General features: G+C 51.4%; 4 protein-coding genes across 4 annotated transcripts; 3 read left to right on the top strand and 1 right to left on the bottom strand.

Annotated features, from left to right (window-relative positions):
• Positions 1-1,455: 1,455 nt before the first annotated feature.
• MAA_07239 (adenylate cyclase) lies at positions 1,456-8,582 on the top strand (the record flags this gene model as incomplete). Its single annotated transcript, XM_007825237.1, has 4 exons — positions 1,456-1,628; positions 1,856-2,636; positions 2,970-8,294; positions 8,355-8,582. 4 exons carry the CDS (start codon positions 1,456-1,458, stop codon positions 8,580-8,582), a joined length of 6,507 nt encoding a protein of 2,168 aa, XP_007823428.1.
• Positions 8,583-10,004: 1,422 nt separating this feature from the next.
• On the bottom strand, positions 10,005-10,634 carry MAA_07238 (uncharacterized protein; the record flags this gene model as incomplete). Its single annotated transcript, XM_007825236.1, has 2 exons — positions 10,005-10,430; positions 10,548-10,634. The coding sequence occupies 2 exons, from the start codon at positions 10,632-10,634 to the stop codon at positions 10,005-10,007; spliced, it is 513 nt and encodes a 170-aa protein (XP_007823427.1).
• A 1,309-nt stretch (positions 10,635-11,943) lies between these two features.
• MAA_07237 (Mitochondrial substrate/solute carrier) lies at positions 11,944-13,244 on the top strand (the record flags this gene model as incomplete). The annotated part of the gene is made up of 3 exons (XM_007825235.1): positions 11,944-12,222; positions 12,312-13,100; positions 13,176-13,244. 3 exons carry the CDS (start codon positions 11,944-11,946, stop codon positions 13,242-13,244), a joined length of 1,137 nt encoding a protein of 378 aa, XP_007823426.1.
• Positions 13,245-15,889: 2,645 nt separating this feature from the next.
• On the top strand, positions 15,890-18,500 carry MAA_07236 (deubiquinating enzyme; the record flags this gene model as incomplete). Its single annotated transcript, XM_007825234.2, has 3 exons — positions 15,890-15,928; positions 16,106-16,255; positions 16,419-18,500. The coding sequence occupies 3 exons, from the start codon at positions 15,890-15,892 to the stop codon at positions 18,498-18,500; spliced, it is 2,271 nt and encodes a 756-aa protein (XP_007823425.2).
• Between the last annotated feature and the right edge of the window lie 599 nt (positions 18,501-19,099).

The raw sequence follows: 19,099 nt of genomic DNA, 5'->3' as shown, positions 1-19,099 counted from the left end.
GCTTTGTTCAAAAAAACCTTAATAATGGCGGGAAAGAATACATGTGTGGTAGGCGGGTTGTCGCGCCATCCTATTAGCCAGTAGTGTGTATTCGCGATGGGTTCGGCTTAAAGCTGGTGCTCGGCAATTTGTGATTTTTAGCGCCTTGTCAAAGTTCAAAGCCCAAGGCTTATTTTGAAACATGGTGTCTCAACATCGGTTTTGATGGAAGATGCGACACCTCGGCCAGGGACGTTTGGATGGTTGGATATGAGATGGCCAGACGAGACCATCCGGAGCCTTCCACAGGAGGCTAAATTGCAGCAAGTCGATAGTACATGCGGCATCAGGCATTCGGCTTCCGACGTACGCGGCCGACATCCAATGATACAACCAGGGCGCCCAACAAGGCGCAAGTCTAGTTGGCGGTACTCCGTCCTGGGCATTCGGTGTACGATTTGGTCCAAGTGATGGGTGGTGCATTGGCCCATCTGCTGGCGTGTCGATGGTCCATTTCGATGCTGGCAGCCCGAGGAGCCACAGCCCCTGCGGCGAGATGCTTGCCAGGCTGGAGACAAGGGACTACTAGTAATATTGCAAAGTCGCCATTAGAGCAAAAAATAAAATAAAAAAGACGCCGAGGAAATTAGGCGGCCCCCAAGTACGGAGAACGGACTCGATGCCATGGCACTTGCTCCAGGGAGCACCTGGCACAACCTGGCAGCCTGCTCAGTGGGCTTCATCAAGTTCGAAGTCTGGTCCCTTGGACTGTGTACATGCACCGTACCTCGGTACTCCAGTACTTGGCATGCTCAAGGTGACTACTGCGGTATGTACCTACAAGTACCCAGGTATCCGAGTGCTTAGTGCCAAAAGGCTCCATCGCGCCAGGCGCCACCAGCTCCATGCTCCATGATTCCATGCCTCCATGTCGATGGCTCTATGGCTCCATAGCGCCATGTCAACTGTCTGGTGGTTAACTGAGTCTCCCGTCGGGTCGCAGTTAGTGCCGCGCCCGCAGCCCTCTGATGCGTGGGCCTTCGCCTCCAGCCCACTCAAGCGTCAACTGGTTGTCTTCATCCAGCTCCGCTCCATTTGATCAAATCGTCTCTGCTCTCGGCCTACTCCGTACTTGACGGGCACTTCGCCAAACCTCAGTCTGCGCATCACAGCCTTTTTTTTTCCGCGTCACATCATTCCGCACCCCCTCTGCTGGAGCTACCGTAACTCGCTTGGCGTTGTGTTCGACAATCGAGCGCTGAACCGTCGAATCCGACCCATCCACGAGACCTTTGCCCATCTTTCCCGCTGCGTGTGCGAGCTCACCACCACGAAACCAACAAGCCCGATACCCTTGACAAACCGCCGACCGCAGTTCGTGCCCCCCGAATGTCGCCCAGGACATGAATGCGCCCAGATCCGAATACACCTTGCTAAGGACATGGCCGACGCTTGCGCAAGCACGGCCTGCCGACAATGACGGACAATGAGGCCGTCTCCCGCATCAGCTCGTATACGAGCGCGAGCGCGAGCACCGATAGCACTCGATCTTCCATGACGGCAATGCCCCCGACGCCGCCCCTGGCGTCCATGAGCGCGCGGCGAGGATCCAGCATGCGCATTGCCACAGACGGTGGCTATCGCCGGAGGTTAGTCATCTTGAACTCCCTTGGCCACGCTTTGGTTTGGAACGGCATGTGTGTCTGCGGTATGGTGCCTGGCCTCGGAAGAGGAGAGCATCGTTCTTTTGAACATTGCCATCATTTCTACGCCTGGGGCACCCCCATTCTGTCGACCTGACGGTTACCCTCAATTGCCGTGTCAATGCTACATCAAAAGGCTCGGTTGTGGCCCGGCTAACAAACCCCGGCAATAGAACCTCCAAGGACGATGCCCAAGTCTCTCCCACATCTACTACCGCTACTCGAGGCACTCTGTCGCCGCCGTCGTCAAACTCCGCCCCCAGTATCCCACCCAAAGATCGTCGATTGAGCGACCTCACAAACTACCGCCGTGATCTTGCCGTTCTCGAGCCCACCCGTTCCCATCCGCCATCCTCATCATCGCCATCATCTTCGCAAGTGCCGCCGCCGCAACACAGCCATTCAGTAGGCAGCCTGGCGGCAAGCACCCAGATCGCGCCGTGGATGTCGTCAGCTTTGCCTGCCAGCTCATCTCCCAAGGGACTCACCACAAGCTTCTATAATGATTCCAGCGACAGTCTGTCCCTTGCGTCGCAGTTGTCCCCCGGCCTGCCGTCAGCAACAGGTCGTCCGGGAACTGGCTCCGGTTCCATCAGCCAGGACTATGCCGATGTACTGTATGAGAACGTGGACGGCAGGCGACCTTCAGCTGCTAGTATTGTGACGACCGCCAGTAGTCAGGGCTCGAAAGCCAGCGTTAATCGCGGTGGATTCCGCAAGCTTCAGGGGTTTTTCGGCGAGGAGTTTCCTGGTCATGATAGTTCCGAGAGTAGCCTCCCCATTTCAGTCCCCGGCAAGGATCAACGTTCACGATCTTATAGCCATGGCCGCCCAACCCAACGCGATCGCAACTACTCCAACGCCACAGACCGTGAACCCTCGCCTTCCTCATCAAGGCCAAGAACCCCTGTGCCAAATCCAGAAGTCGTTCCTTTCCTCTACCAGGATAATTCGGTGAGCCATCCTTTTTTGTCTCGTTTTGGTCTGTTGTGTCTCTAGTTCTTCAGCCCCCGGTGACCGATCTTCATCTCCCAAAAAAAGGTCCCCGCCACTAAACCACTCATTCCGCTCCTACCCCCATCCACGCCGGTTCATTATCAATCCATTCATTTTACTGTATTTCGGCGCCATCTAGGTATTTGTTAGTGAACTTTTACCTGGCTAGTTCTCACCTCCTTTGTGTTGGGAACCTAAATGTCTAAGTTTTGTTCTGCCGGCGTTCGTTGTGTATATTACACCTGCTCGAGCTGCCGTGGCTGGTGGCTAATATTTTGAACTTTCTATTAGGACATTGCGCGTTACGGAGAAGCGCCTGTTCGTGATATCCTGACTGGACCTGATCGGGAGCGTTACGAAAGCTCTGCCGGTCAGAATCCGCCCAAATCTTCGTCTTCCGCCCGATCCGGACCCGTCCATCATCTGCATGGCCACCACCACCGACATAACAAGAGTAATGATGACCCTAGGACCTTGAGACCGATTGCTAGTAGAGAGGACTCACTTGGCTCTGCACAACACGGAAGAGACCGAGGTCCGTCCGTCGGTATGCTCAATCAACGATCGAGAGCACACAGTCCAACCCCTAGCGCCAACAGCGGACCACCAGGTTCAAGATCTGGGTTTCATGCGGACGGCTCAACCTCTCCGGGTCATCACGGAAAGCGCGGTATTTTGGGGCGCCTGCGACGCCACAAGGATAAAGACGATGGTACATCCAGACTACGAGATTTGCCCCCATCAACTAGGTCGTTGCAGGTTAAACCTTCCAAGGCAGACATGCAGCGACCTGATATCTTCCCTGGATACTACCCAGGCACTCCCGAACCGGGCGAAACTCTGGATCCCAGGACTGGGGCTCACCGTGCGGCAACTTTCAACAACAAATTCCCGTTTTCCAAGAAGACCCGACCCCAAAGGCCTTTCGACTACACTGACGAGACTATCGGCCCCACAGATTATAACGATCCGGGACACGTATATCACCTTGATACCAACCTGAACGATATGGAGGGCATCTTGACAAAGCCGCCGCCCTTGACGCCCATGGATTCCTCTTTCATCAACAGCATCGAAAGTGATCGAAGAGAATCCACGCTTGAAGGTCCGAAGGGTCGGTGGGACGCCCCAGACAGCTGGGCTGTTCGCAGGAACACCGAGGACAACACCGAGGACGTACCCGAGGTGGATGAGATTGGCAGCCCACCACGGCCTGACGAGAAGTTAACTTCCTATTTCATCCGAATATTCCGGTCCGATGGCACCTTTTCAACGCATTCGATGGCCCTGGACTCGACAGTTACCGACGTCATATCGCAGGTTATTAAGAAGACCTATGTGGTTGACGGCCTGGAGAATTATCACATCATCATGAAGAAGCATGACCTCATTCGAGTGTTAGCACCGGCTGAACGACCATTGCTTATGCAAAAGCGACTACTGCAACAGGTTGGGTATGAGGAGAAGGATCGAATTGAGGATCTAGGTCGAGAGGACAACGGTTACCTCTGCCGTTTCATGTTCTTGTCCGCTCGGGAAAGTGATTTCCATGCCAAGACCATGGATTTGGGCATATCCCGTTCGCAGAAGCTTAATTATGTCGACCTTTCCGGACGTAACCTCGTCACCATTCCTATTTCTCTGTACAAAAAGGCGGCCGATATTATTTCACTAAACTTGTCTAGAAACCTGTCTCTTGATGTACCTCGAGACTTCATTCAATCCTGCAAACAACTTCGAGATATCAAGTATAACAATAATGAGTCGAGAAAACTACCGCTGAGCTTAGGCCGAGCTGGCAGGCTCACTTTCTTGGACGTATCCAACAATAGGCTGGAACAGTTGGAGCATGCAGAATTGAACTCGCTCACTGGGTTACTCAAGATGAACCTAGCGAACAATCGGCTGACCCATCTCCCACCATATTTTGGAGCTTACCAGGCTCTTCGCAGCTTGAATATCTCGTCCAACTTTCTCGACAAGTTTCCTCCATTCTTGTGCCAGTTACACAGCTTGGTTGATCTAGATCTGAGTTTCAATGCTATCGCAAGCCTTCCGGACGAACTTGGCAATTTGAAGAACCTGGAAAAGCTGCTGATTACCAACAACAGATTGGCTGATGAAGTTCCCGAAGGTTTTCGCCAGCTACTGAGTCTGCGAGAGTTGGACATCAAGTATAACTCGATTACGAGTATTGACATCATTTCAGAACTTCCTAAGCTGGAGATTCTGACTGCCGCTCACAACCATATATCCTCCTTTGTCGGAAAGTTTGAAACTATTCGACAACTCAAGCTTAATTCAAACCCCCTCAACAAGTTTGAGATTGTCGAGCCTGTTCCTACTTTGAAGACGCTCAACCTGTCACACGCTCAACTCGCCAGCATTGATTCTGCCTTCTCTAACATGATTAATCTCGAGACGCTAGTTTTGGACAAGAACTACTTCGTTTCCTTGCCCCAGCAGATTGGAACACTTAGCCGTTTAGAGCACTTCAGTATTGCCAACAATTCTGTGGGTGAACTGCCTCCCCAAATTGGTTGTCTCACTGAACTGCGGGTCCTGGATGTGCGAGGGAACAACATTTCAAAACTGCCCATGGAAATTTGGTGGGCCAACAAGCTCGAGACCTTCAATGCATCATCAAACGTGCTTGACGCATTCCCCAAACCCGCGTCGAGACCTCCGCGAGTTCCTGGAGAAGAACCGACAGGGCCGCCTACTGTACAAAATGGCAAACCTTTACCCCCAAATCCAATACCATCAACTCCCAGCTCCGAAGATCTCTCTGACGAACGACGCCCAAGCCAAGCCTCCAGTACTCTTCTCAGTGTTGGGCCATCACCAGTCTTGGCTACGGCAGACAGGAAGAGCTCTGTGGTGTCTGTCTACGGAAAGGGTGGGCGTAAGACGTCTGTTGTTTCTCGAGCAGCCTCTCAGGCCACCAACTCTACTACCCCTCCGCCAACCACCGCTAGGAAGGATTCTGGACTTTCTTCGAGGCTCACCAACACTTTTGCAGGATCACTTCGAAACTTGTATATTGCCGACAACCGGCTGGATGACGATGTTTTTGACCAGATCATTCTGCTTTCCGAATTGCGTGTCCTCAACCTCTCGTATAATGATGAAATTAGTGATATGCCTCAAAGATCAATCAAGAACTGGCCCCAGCTTGTGGAGTTGTACCTGTCTGGCAACGGCCTGACCTCGCTGCCTGCCGATGATTTGGAGGAGTCGAGTCTTTTACAGACCTTGTACATCAACGGAAACAAATTCACCAATTTGCCGGCAGACATTTCGAGGGCCAAGAAACTAGCCGTCTTGGACTGTGGCAATAACTATCTCAAGTACAACATTTCAAATGTCCCCTACGATTGGAATTGGAACCTGAATCCTAATCTGCGGTACCTCAACCTTTCCGGCAACAAGCGACTAGAAATCAAGCAAACGGCATGGGGAGGCCCAGATGGACCTGGTGCAGTGAACCGAGAGCAGTACACCGACTTCAGCAGGCTGCTGAACCTTAGAATTCTGGGCCTCATGGATGTCACCTTGACGCAGCCCAGCATCCCCGACCAAAGCGAGGACAGACGAGTTCGAACGTCTGGCTCATTGGCAGGCCATCTCCCCTACGGTATGGCGGACACACTGGGCAAGAACGAGCACTTGTCCACGGTAGATCTTGTGGTACCCCGATTCAATTCATCCGAAACAGAGATGCTCCTGGGTCTATTCGATGGCCAAGCCCTGTCAAGTGGTGGTTCCAAGATTGCCAAGTATCTGCATGAGAATTTTGGTCACATATTTGCCATGGAACTGAAAGCTATAAAGAATAGACCGGATGATACTCCAACCGACGCACTGCGAAGAGCGTTTTTGTGCCTGAACAAAGACCTGGTCACAGTAGCCGTCCAACATACCGAGGAAAGACCCAAGGCGGCTCATAGGGGATCAGCGCAACCGGTCGTACTCAGCAAAGAGGATCTGAACTCTGGCGGCGTAGCTACAGTTCTCTACCTGCGTGGCACTGAGCTTTATGTTGCCAACGTCGGCGATGTCCAAGCTATGGTTATCAAAACAGATGGCAAACACGAGATCCTCACACGAAAACATGATCCGGCTGAGCCATCAGAACGCTCGAGAATCAGAGAAGCCGGGGGTTGGGTATCCCGCAACGGCAGACTGAATGATTTGCTTCAAGTCTCCAGAGCATTTGGCTACGTCGATTTGATGCCGGCAGTACAGGCGGCTCCCCACGTCAACAAGATGACAATCAAGGAACATGATGAAATCATCTTACTGGCCACCAGTGAGCTCTGGGAGCATCTTGCTCCAGGCCTCATTACAGATATCGCCCGGTCTGAGCGGCAGGACCTCATGAGAGCAGCTCAGAAATTGCGTGATTTGGCCATGGCATACGGCGCGTCTGGTAAAATTATGGTCATGATGATCAGCGTTGCTGACCTCAAGAGGAGAGTTGAACGATCCCGCTTACATCGCGGCACTAGCATGTCTCTGTATCCTTCAGGTATCCCCGACGATACTCAAGTCTTGTCTACCAGACGACGAGGAAAAGCCAAGGGAGACGTGCTGGACTCGTCACTCAACAGACTCGAAGCTGAGATTCCTGCGCCAACTGGTAATGTCTCCATTGTGTTCACCGATATCAAGAACTCGACAACACTTTGGGAGATGTATTCAAGCGCAATGAGATCCGCCATCAAGCTACACAATGAGGTTATGCGGCGTCAATTACGCAGAATAGGAGGATACGAAGTCAAGACTGAAGGCGATGCCTTTATGGTCTCGTTTCCCACGGCAACCTCTGCACTTCTCTGGTGCTTTGCAGTCCAAATGGAACTGCTGGATGTCAGCTGGCCGTCAGAAGTTTTGAATTCCATGTCGTGCCAGCCCATCTTTGATAAGGACGGTGCCTTGATTTTTAAGGGGTTGTCTGTGAGAATGGGTATTCATTTCGGAGATTGCGTAAGTGAGACAGATCCTGTGACACGCCGCATGGATTACTTCGGCCCCATGGTCAACAAAGCATCCAGAATCTCGGCGGTGGCAGACGGGGGTCAAATAACCGTCTCCTCTGATTTCATTTCGGAGATTCAGCGGTGTCTGGAAAATTACCAAGACACCGAGCGTAATGCCTCCGGTGGATCTGACGAGGCATTCGAAGATGAGTCGTTTGCAGCCACTATCCGAAAGGACCTAAGATCTCTTACCTCCCAGGGTTTTGAAGTTAAGGAGATGGGAGAGAAGAAGCTCAAGGGACTGGAAAATCCTGAAGTTGTTTACTCTTTGTATCCCCACGCTTTGGCTGGGCGAATAGATCAGCACCAGCAGCATGAGCGACGGGACGAAGGACTTGACAGACCTGCCATTCTTGCCCCTGGCAGTGAGTTATCTTTCGACCCAGAAAGTATTTGGGCACTATGGAGAGTTAGCCTTCGTCTGGAGATGCTGTGCAGCACTCTTGAAGAGGTTAGGGGGTCCGGCCTACAACCACCCGAGACCGAACTCTTGGAACGGATAAAATCCAGAGGTGGAGAGGTCACCGAAAAGTTCTTACTCAACTTTATGGAACACCAAGTGACCAGAATAGAGGTAAGTCAATACCGCCTGCCAGCTTACTCTTCTTTGATACCATGCTGACGGATTTGGTAGACATGTGTCTCGACTCTTGTAATGCGACACCTGGCTCTTGGGCAACCGATTATCAAAGAACTCAATGACCTACGTGGACCTATGTCTCTGGTACTTGATTACTTCGTGAAGCAACAACAGGAGCTGGCGCGATACAAACAGTTCTACGGAGACATGCCACCTGAAGGTGATGCCTCGGGTGGCAAGACGCAAAGGGCTATAGCCAGTGCTCACGAAATCGATTACTAGACAACAGCGCTGATATCAGCCCCCCCTTTTTTTATTTCAGTATATATCCTGGGAAGGGGCTACTTTGAGCTGTTTGATTTGCCTATGTTCTTTATCTCTCTCTCTTCCCCCCTTACGTCAGCGACTGCTCATACTGAAACAACTTGGCTTTGGTTGCGGGTGGCTAATTTCTGAGTACGCGCTTATTTTCTCTACGGGGTTCCAACAGGATTTACATCAATATACGGGGGAAGGACCTGGATCTTGGAAACTAGGCATGCAATTTTGAATATTTATATGTTTGGGAGCGCCATGGAGCACATTTGTTTTCTTTGGGAGGGGGTTTTGGGGATGGTGCCATGGTGGGTGACCATGAGTGGGCGTTTTGGTGTTTATGGCTAGATGAATAGCTGAGCAGCTGTGTGATGAAGAAAACATGATGCTATTGAGTAGAGTTGCTCAAGATGTATTTGTGAGGAGTAGTTTATTCAGCGAGGAACAAAAAGTATTTGGCCAAATACGGCATTGGTCTACCGCACAGAATATTATTGAGACATGGATATGTGCTGGTGACAGGTCTCCGTGGCATGTGAATACATCGCCGCAGAATATCAATTACGTCTGGTTTGTTGAACGAATGAAAGCATGGCCGGGTGTAGCTGCGACGAACACTGCGCTGGAAGTTGCAGCTAATACAACTGGCACGTTTTGGCGCCGTGTCGACTTGGACTTGGAACTATCGTGAACGCACAAGGCGACGTGAGACTGTTTTTACACCTGGTGTTTTGCTTTGCTCCTGAGGCTTGGCTGATGCAGGGACTACTACCTCAGGTAGGTAGAGAAGAGCACCTGGGCGTTGCACTTAGTCCACGACGTACAGTCTGGTAGGGTACATTCACCCCATTACGCATACACTCATATGTTATGGTATATTATGATATAGAGGGCGATACGCCAGGGATCTGATCTTGTTGAGTCCCTTTTTCTCCCCACTGTACGGTCGGTCGCATACTGGTGTTTACTTGGCAATGAATAAATGAACCTGGCTAGAGACTGTAGTTACAAGGACGTTTTTAGTCTGGTTACGTTGCTGCTTGATACTTGACGTAGCCAGCTTGGCTTCATGCAAGCCGCTTACTGGTGACTTGGGGGCCTTGACAGGAAGATATCAGTCCAGTTCTCTGCGGAAAATGTCTTGTTTCAAAGACAATGGTTTGTGGACGTTGCGGCTCAATTTATATTCAGCTTGGGGTATGTACATGCGACGTAGCGCACGTGTGGTCCCGGTCTTGTTGGGGTGTATACATGTTTCGGTGGACGCAAGAGAACATTTCCTCACATCGGGTATATCTCGCTCCTTATGGACGTCCCCCTATTTTTGACAGACAAATGTTACTTTTTCCAATCCCATATACTCCCCTTTGGCAATTTTGCCCCCCCTTCTCACGCCGGCCTTCTTTTGACAAACTCCTCCAAGTCCTGTGCGGTGGCAACGCCAAGGACAAATCTTCTATTCTCGTCGGTGATGACGGCAAACTCCTCCTTCCAGGGGCCGTCGGTCTGGCCGCCACGGAAGAACTCCTCCAGCTGCTCGAGGGGTGTCTCCATGGTGATGACCTTGTACCGTCTGTTTCGGCGCTGGAAGTGCGCCATGGCGGACGAGAGGGGATCTTCAGGCTTGACCTTGCCGCTGTCTAGCTGTGCCTGGAGGTGGGGGATGGAGATGTATCCGAGGAGAGCGCGGGTTTCGGAGTCGACGATGGTGAGGTGGGTGTACTCGCGTTCGAAGGCCGATAGGAGGGCAAGTGAGATGGCATCGGAGGGGTTTAGGGACAGGGCGGCGGGGGGCTCGAGGTCCTGGACGGTGGCCTGGTGATGTGTTAGATATTTTTTTCGCGGTTTAGCGATTGATTTTTGTTCGGGAGAAACAGCCGGGGGGCGGCGGTTTCTTGGTCAAGAAAAAAAAAAGAGGCCATTCGGACATACCCCGCGATACCGAGAGGACCATCTAGACTGGAAGGATTTGGGTGTGCCATCCACGACAACGGGGATGGTTGCGGTCTGCGCAGCCATGCTTCAGGAATAGATGTTGGGATAGAGGATTCGGCTACTCTGAAAAATAGTTTTTTTCCTCGCGACGAAAGTATGGTTCGTTGAGCTGGGAAGACGTCGGCGTGCAGTGGCATGTGAGGTTTGCCAGGTGTCTGGTATCATATGAACGGAAAAAGACAAGGTCCAACGGTCCGCCGCAGAATGGCGTGAGTTCATGTGGGGTGCGGCTTCCCAATGACAGCAGCTTCAGTTGCAGCTCCACATCGGCACGCTCCATGTCTCCTTGCCTAGTAGGCATCTTCTTAAGTAGGTAATTGCCACGGCGAAGGTCCCAATAGCCTCGGTGCTGGCCGTTATTCAATGCTATTCTAGATTACTTTGTGTTTCTGTACAGGGAAATGGTTAGCCATTGGGAGCCTCGCTTCCACTACATCTACATGAAATCACGGACCAGGTCGGAATTGTGGCCCTGCCGCCCTGCATATCACATCCCCGCAAGCTCAGGCGGGGCGGGGCCGCCAAGTTCGGAGTAGTGTCACTCCACAATCAACTGAACTTCGGCCCATGGCACCGCGAAGCATCGCAAAGAGAAGGCAAATTGTACAAAGGATGCTTGCATATCACAGAGAGTCCCCAAGCCAAAGAACACCCAAGGGAAAAAAAAAATTAGATTAAAACCATGACACCCGTACCCAGTACGCCTCCCAAGCCTCACAGCTAGAAGAGGGGCTACTGCCTTGAATCGGGTGGCAGAGTGATGTCACCATTGCAGCCCACGACCAGTCACATCTCGAAGCTCCAACGAAAGCTCCTGGCAACCCGTTAAATCCGTACGTCTCACTCACCTGTGGGTGGGTGCAACCCGGACATTCTTGCCATTCTTTGCTGCGTGAACAAACCTCTCTGTTTTCTGTGTTGATTTTTTTCTTCTTCAAACATCGTCGCGGCAATCATCCATCCTGCCCGTAGCTCGTCCTAAGCCACTCATATTCGGGGACTGTCGGGACCTGGATCCCGCTTGCACCTTTTTCGGTGAGTCACGCCAACACAATTCAAGCCTGAGAGATATTCGGACTCTACCAATTGCCTCACCTCTCAGGCAGAAAAAAGGAAATGTGATAGCATCATGGTTTGCCAAGTGCCATATCAGCCATGATACCCGGGTGCTGTTGCTGACCGAGACGAGGTCGCAATTGGAAGTAAATACGATTACTCTAACTTTTGTTACGCATTTTTAGATCAATCCATCGACTGACCACCGTCGAACCTGGGGAGACCACGAACCAACGGGGAGAATTGGTATCAAACATTTCACCAACCCTGAGTCATCATGCCACACCTCTTTCCGCGACCTGAAGCCCTCAAGGGAACCATGTACACTCCAATAGAGACCAGCATGTCCAAGCCGACGCCATACCAAGCTCGACCCGACCTCTTCGGCGTGTATTCCGTTGTCGAAGACGCAAAGGACAAGGCACACAAGCTTGGCGCTGAAGCTACAAAGGAATTTGAAAAGGCCAGCTCCGCTGCCCAGGCCAAGGCCGGTAAGATTGAGCTGTATTCCGGCAAGTATTACGCTGCTTGCACCTTTGGCGGTCTCATGGCCTGTGTGAGTCCTTCCCCTTGGTTGTTGCTTTTGAGCAGCATGTATATATATGTGTGTGTGCTTTTCGCTCATGGCAATGCTTGATTGAATAGGGTCTCACACACACGGCTGTAACGCCCCTTGATTTCGTAAAAACCCGTCGTCAAGTCGACTCGAAACTCTACACCAGCAACTTCCAGGCCTGGAGTAAGATTTACCGCGCCCAAGGGATTCGCGGCATCATGACCGGCTGGAGCCCTACATTTTTTGGGTACAGTGCACAGGGATCCTTCAAGTACGGCTGGTATGAATATTTCAAGAAGACGTACAGCGACATTGCTGGCCCAGAAGCTGCGTACAAGTACAAAACTGGGCTTTACCTGGCCGCTTCTGCGTCCGCCGAGTTCCTCGCCGACATTGCTCTTTGTCCTTTTGAAGCTGTCAAGGTGCGCATGCAGGGCACCATACCCAACCCTTATACTGGCACCCTGCACGGCATCAACACCATTGTAGCCAAAGAAGGCTGGGCCGGCCTTTACAAGGGACTGTATCCATTGTGGGGACGTCAGATTCCCTATACCATGATGAAGTTTGCTTCGTTTGAGACTATTGTTGAAAAGATTTATGACCGTCTCCCCGGACAAAAGAGCGACTATGGCAAGGCTGCGCAAACCGGTGTCTCCTTCACCGGTGGATATCTCGCTGGTATTCTCTGTGCCATTGTCTCCCACCCCGCCGATGTCATGGTCAGTAAATTGAATGCGTATAGAAAACCTGGCGAGGCATTTGGAACCGTCATGAGCCGGATCTACGGGGAAATTGGATTCGGAGGACTCTGGAACGGTCTCCCCGTCCGTATCGTCATGATTGGCACTCTGACTGGTCTCCAGTGGATGATTTATGTAAGCCTCCAGCCCATGCCACGAACCCCCCCTTCTCCATGTTGCCGTGTCGTCACTAATGGTATTCCTTTGTAGGATTACTTCAAGATTTTCATGGGCCTACCGACCACCGGTGGCCCTCCTCGACCTGAGGAGAAGAAATGAACAGAAATTCACTCACATGGTTTTCGGTAATGGGAGAAGGAAATCTACCCTCTGGAAACGGGGAATGGGCTGGAATTGCTGGGTCGCTGGAATTGTTACATTTCAAAGTTTGTGCTCTTAGTTTGTCTTTTGCTTCCCGTCAGTCAATACCGAGTATTTAAAATGGCATATAGTTGCGCTGATTCGGAATATGTTTGTATCTGCCGTGTGACTTGTGAGTGTTCAAATGGACGAGAAAGTCCATTGGAAGTAGACGTGATTGACGCATTATGGTGCCAAATCCAAGAAGCTAACAGAACCTGAAGAGTCAAGGCCCAAAATCAAGACATTCGATATCGAGGGTGAAATTTGCACTTCGATAGTTTGGGTCTCGGATGCCGAATGCGTCCACAAGTCTAGTTCGTTCCCTTCAGTGGCAACCTCAGTGCCCGGCAATGTAGCGGCGGCGCAATACCAACGACCTACTTACAGCTAATAAGAAGCCTAGAGATATTTAAGCTATTAAAAAACCATGAAAAATAATTTACAGGCAATTAAGCCGAAGGCAAAGCTCTAACCGCTTATTTAAGCGTTAAGCTACAATCTACGCAGCTGGTGAGTCGCGATAGCTTCACTTACGAACTCAATTAGGGGGTGTGTCGCAAGGGGTCACTCATGACTAGTAGTATGTGTTACGTACGAGGAACCCTAATTAGGGTATAACAGATAACGCGCACAGTAATGCGCCTTTTATAAAAAGGGCGCAGATACATAATCATTTTATTTATAGCTACCTAGGGAGTTATGGACTTGTAAATATACATCATCGTGACCTCCATCATCTTTTGCTGTGTGACACAACTCGAGGGCGGGAATGCCAGGGTGATCTGGTCAATGTACAGTGGGTGTACATACATACAATGAATATGGCTAACATGGCATCCCCTGGTCTTGTAAAAAGAAGCATTTCTGAACTAGAGGCAGCGCTGGGGGGGCAGCTAGGAACTTGATAGATTTGACGGGCAGGATGGTTGGACTGCAGGATGATGAACCACTCGGCGCTGCCGTATTGCACGATCCACGGTGCCAACCCTCAGGCAATGACCAGGGATCCTTGCGTCCCCAGACAATCCGTGTAGGAGTTGGGGCCCTGGGCTCGACAAACGACACAAGACGCAGAGCACAGAGGACCCGCGGTCGACGCACATCGAAACATAAGTTGACGAACCAAGACCGAACCAAGCCCCCCCCCCCAAAAAAAACCAGGCTATCATTGTCAGGGCCCGTCATCTCCACGTCGTCTGCCCACTCCGCCAACGATTTGAGGATGGGTTGTCAAGTCCAGAGGGCCCCGGTGTGTGTGGCTGGCCTGGCCCTGGCTGCAGAGCCGCCTAGGAGCGGACTGGCTGATGGCTTGAATTCAATGCGTCCCGGACTTGGCCCTAACTGCGACAATTGCACGAGGCTTTTAGATGATGGTGGTGCTGTGCAATGTATGGGGCGCCTCCAAGGTCTGATGGTGTCGAAGGATGGCTGGGACTTTTGCCCAACAAGCGCTCGTCAACTCCGTATTAATACTTCAAAAGTTGGCGGGTGCGCTCCTGCCTTTTGTGCCTCTCTCTGACCACATGCAGTCACCACCACCTCACCACCTCACCTTGACACACACCTCAACATCTCACACCTCATCTTCTCCCTGGTCTCCTGCTGCGTGCTTTCGCCTCCACACACTAGGCAGCCACCCAATACTCCCCTGGTTTTTTTTCTGTTGACCAAAAGAGAGAGAGTGCGTCATCCGTCATTTATTTCCGTGCCATCCTTCCTCCTTGCGTCGCCCAGAAACGCCTTCAGATTTATCCTCCTTGGCTCTGTCACGGACGACGGTCCGCAGCGTTCTGGAAGCACAGCCTTTGCGAAGATAAGACTTTTACCCCTACAATACCGAGCATATTGGAACATACCGCGCGACAGCTGGGTATTGTATCTGGGCGAGTGCCCTTTCATCTGCGGAGCACATCGACTTGATATCTCAGCCATCTGCTTTGGACAATTATAACAAGTCAGTCACGCAGCCTGTTTCCGGCCTGGAGAGCTTTATCGACTCTTGCCCGAAATACTCCGTACCTGTCCCATCCCATCCCACCGTCATCCACTTTCTACCCCGTACGGAGTACGGAGACTAGACAAGGAGACAAGGACCATCCATCCCCATCTTGCCATCCCACGCAACCACGTTTTGCGCTCGACGCCACACCATCCCTCCGCTTCTGGCTCTGCCCCAGGTCAAGTTGCACCAGAACCGTTGACGGCTACGGAACCAGTCTTGGGCGTGCATCAGACCGACCTGCGCCCCCATCGCTCCGTCGTTCCGTCACTCGCCGCTCCAACTCGACTCGACGCCCCGACTCGGCTGAGCAAAGTGCAAACTCTCTTCTGTTCCAACCTGCAGTCTTCACTACCTGTGTCTCGCAATTGGCTTCGACAATAAATCAGAACGGCTCTCATGCGAATGACAGCTTGCATTCATTGCCACCGATATCGCATTGCGGGCGCTGCGCAGCTGTGGCTGCTAATCCCGCCCAGCAGCTGAACTGACGTCGTCGCTGCGACGTCTCGACGTGCCCTGTTACCATCTCCGCATCTAGACGTCTGCCAGCGTCGCCATCATGGCTGGGTTCTTGACCAAGATTAAGAGTGCCAGTTCGGTACGTTTTTCCTGTTGAATTTTTTTCCCTCTTCACTTTTTGATTTAGTTTCTCCTTTCCCGCCCAGCCCGTTTTGCTCGGCAACAGCGCTCCCCATCATTTGTCTGTTTCCGGTCTGCTCACTTGGCGCCAAGCCGGGTATGAGGGTTGCTGTGCTGACAAAATGCCTCTTATTAGGCCCTACCGAACCAACCATCCAAAGATGCTCAAGCGAAAAAGAAAGATGATATCATTTTCGAAGTCACCCCCCTTGAAAAGATGCTGCAAAATGCAGGCCCGTTACGTGAAGATGGAAGCGACAAGTTCTTTGGTTTTGAGAATGTAAGTGTCGCACACATGCCCAACTTTGGAAGGCTGCCCACGAGACCTCCAACAAGATTAATTGAGCAAATTGTGAGCTGACAAACACGAACTAAAAGTTTGGAAATACATGGTAGGAAATCAGCATTAGATGGCCCCTTTCCTCTTCAGACTAGTTGACTAACAACAGCATCCTAGTTACTGCAACTCTATTGTCCAAGCCTTATTCTACTCTGATCTGTTTAGAGAGAGCGTTATAAACTATCCTCCGTACTCCCCCTCAAACACGCCGAACGGAACACGACCCAAAGTCAATGTGACACTTAGACCTCCCATGAGCCCGACCCCGCCGACCCCGCAGCCGAACAAGAAGAATCAGACTGCTTCGCAGGCTCTCAAGCAACGACAGGCGATGAACGTCGGCCAGACTCCCGCTGGGCAGGCCGTGAAGCCCGAAGACAAACCCGACACACCCGAGTATAAGAAGAAACAAGCCATGCTGAAAGGCCCCATATTGGAGCTGGCGAGTCAGAATGGAGCCGCATACGGCATGGATGAATGTACATTTACGGGACTAAAGGACATCTTCCTGGCTCTTCTCGAAAGCAATACCAGAACGGGGGTGCTGAGCCCACAACGATTTTTAGAGATATTCAAGCGCGACAACGAAATGTTTCGAAATTCCATGCATCAGGACGCACACGAATTTTACGGCTTGGTGTTGAATGATGTCATTTCCAATGTGGAAAAGACCGCCCGTAAATATCAAGAACTGGAGGAAGCCAGAAGACAGGATGGTCTAACCCAGTCGGTAGAAAATATTATTAGTGCTGCCGCTCTGAACCACGGAGCAGCAGGCTATCAATCCCCCGGAATCGGATGGGTTCACGATATCTTTGAAGGCGTGTTAACATCAGAGACGAGGTGTCTAACATGTGAAACGGCATCACAACGAGATGAGACATTCCTCGACCTGTCCATTGATCTCGAAGAACACGCTTCCGTTACATCGTGTCTGCGGAAGTTCTCAGCCGAGGAAATGCTGTGCGAGCGAAACAAATTTCACTGTGACCATTGCGGCGGTTTACAAGAGGCTGAAAAGCGCATGAAGGTCAAGCGTCTGCCTAAGATTTTGACTCTACACTTGAAGCGATTTAAATACACGGAGGACTATAGCCGACTACAAAAGCTTTTCCACCGAGTGGTCTATCCATACCACCTCCGCATGTTCAACACTACAGATGATGCAGAGGACCCCGATCGGTTGTACGAGCTGTATGCCGTCGTCGTACACATCGGTGGCAATGCATATCATGGCCACTATGTGTCGATCATTAAAACCAAGGACAGGGGATGGCTTCTCTTTGATGATGAAATGGTTGAGCCTGTCGATAAGCACTTTGTACGTAACTTTTTCGGAGACAAGCCAGGCATGGCCACGGCATACGTTTTGTTTTATCAGGAGACCACGTTCGAGAAGGTAAGAGAAGAGCAAGAAAAGGAGGGAATGGAAGAGGTCAAACTGGCAACACAGGCGGCGAACGTCGCCCACGAGGACAGTGACAAAGGAGACTCCACCCCATTGAAGAGACAGGCAACGCAACCAGCGCCGCCTATCCCAGAACAAGATTCACTGTCAAGCCTCGCTCACGCTCAGACTGCGCCGGATATTCCCACCCCTACCCCTCCGGCGGGCGAAATACCCAGCCTCCCAGTGGGATTGGCAGCTGCAGGCTCTGCCCGGACACCAACGGTGAAACAGGATGGGCAGAGCAAAGAAGACAAGAAGAGAGAGAAGAAGGAGCGTGAGGCCGTGGAAAAGGCCGCTAAGCAGGCAGAGAAGGATAGAGAGAAGCAGGCCAAGGCAGCAGCGAAGGAGGAAGAGAAGGCTAGAGAGAGGCAAGCTAAAGACGACGAAAGACGACGGCGTGAAGAGCAAGTACAGAGGATCCAGACCCGCAGAACTGAACAGGAAGAATTCCAAAAGGTATTGGATGCCAGCAAGAAGACTGCAGCTCAGGAAGAGGACGCCAGGAAGAAGGAGAATGGCTCTGCATCAGGCTCCATGGGATTTCTCGACCGATCTAAGAGAGGTAGCAAGTCCATGTCGCGGAAGAGCTTTAGCTTTTTCCACAAGGACAAGGCAAACAGCGACAGCCCTACGATGGATCATGAGAACGGCGATACGCCAGAAAAGGCAGAAAAAGCTGGTAAGAGCCGGCTCAGCATGGGATTGGGTCGAAAGAAGAGCGCCAATTTACTGTCTTCGTGATAGCGAGTGGCTTAATATGACTGCAGGTTTACAAAGGACAAGCAGGACAAAAGAACCCTGCGCCAATGTTTCGGAATGGATTTTAGCCCTGTACGATTGATGATGGGACAATACCTGGCTGGGGGCTTGTACACGTTTTATGTCTGTTCAGGAACTCACAGCCCTAGAGGTGTCATTGGTGGGAAGCAAAATAGCATTAGGAGCGACGTTCTTCCTCGATATGAGGGCAGTGTAACTTGAAGCATATAGCACCGCGGAACGGCGTTGATTTGGAAGAGAAATAGTCCTTTTACTTGGCTAGCGGGATACGACGAGCACTTGGTGTCCAATCAAGGTGGGTAATTTGCAATTGTTTTCTCCTTGGAGATTAACACATCTTCTTCTGATCTTGAATAACGTCAATTTCTCTTTTGAATCGTGTATGTGTACATGGTGGTGCAGGTCATGCCGGATACACCAACCGTTTAAATGGCCATTTCCTGCGTGTCATAGATTGTCCAGCCATGCCATGACGCCCATCATTGGCCCTGTAAATTACACCCTCAACGCCTGTGAATCCCCCCCTTCCCTTCTGGACTATGCTCGCACCTCTTTGGTCG

The sequence above is a fragment of the Metarhizium robertsii genome, assembly GCF_000187425.2.
Source record: "Metarhizium robertsii ARSEF 23 chromosome Unknown MAA_Scf_5, whole genome shotgun sequence".
Lineage (NCBI taxonomy): Eukaryota > Fungi > Ascomycota > Sordariomycetes > Hypocreales > Clavicipitaceae > Metarhizium > Metarhizium robertsii.
This window is presented reverse-complemented; position numbering and strand designations above follow the sequence as displayed.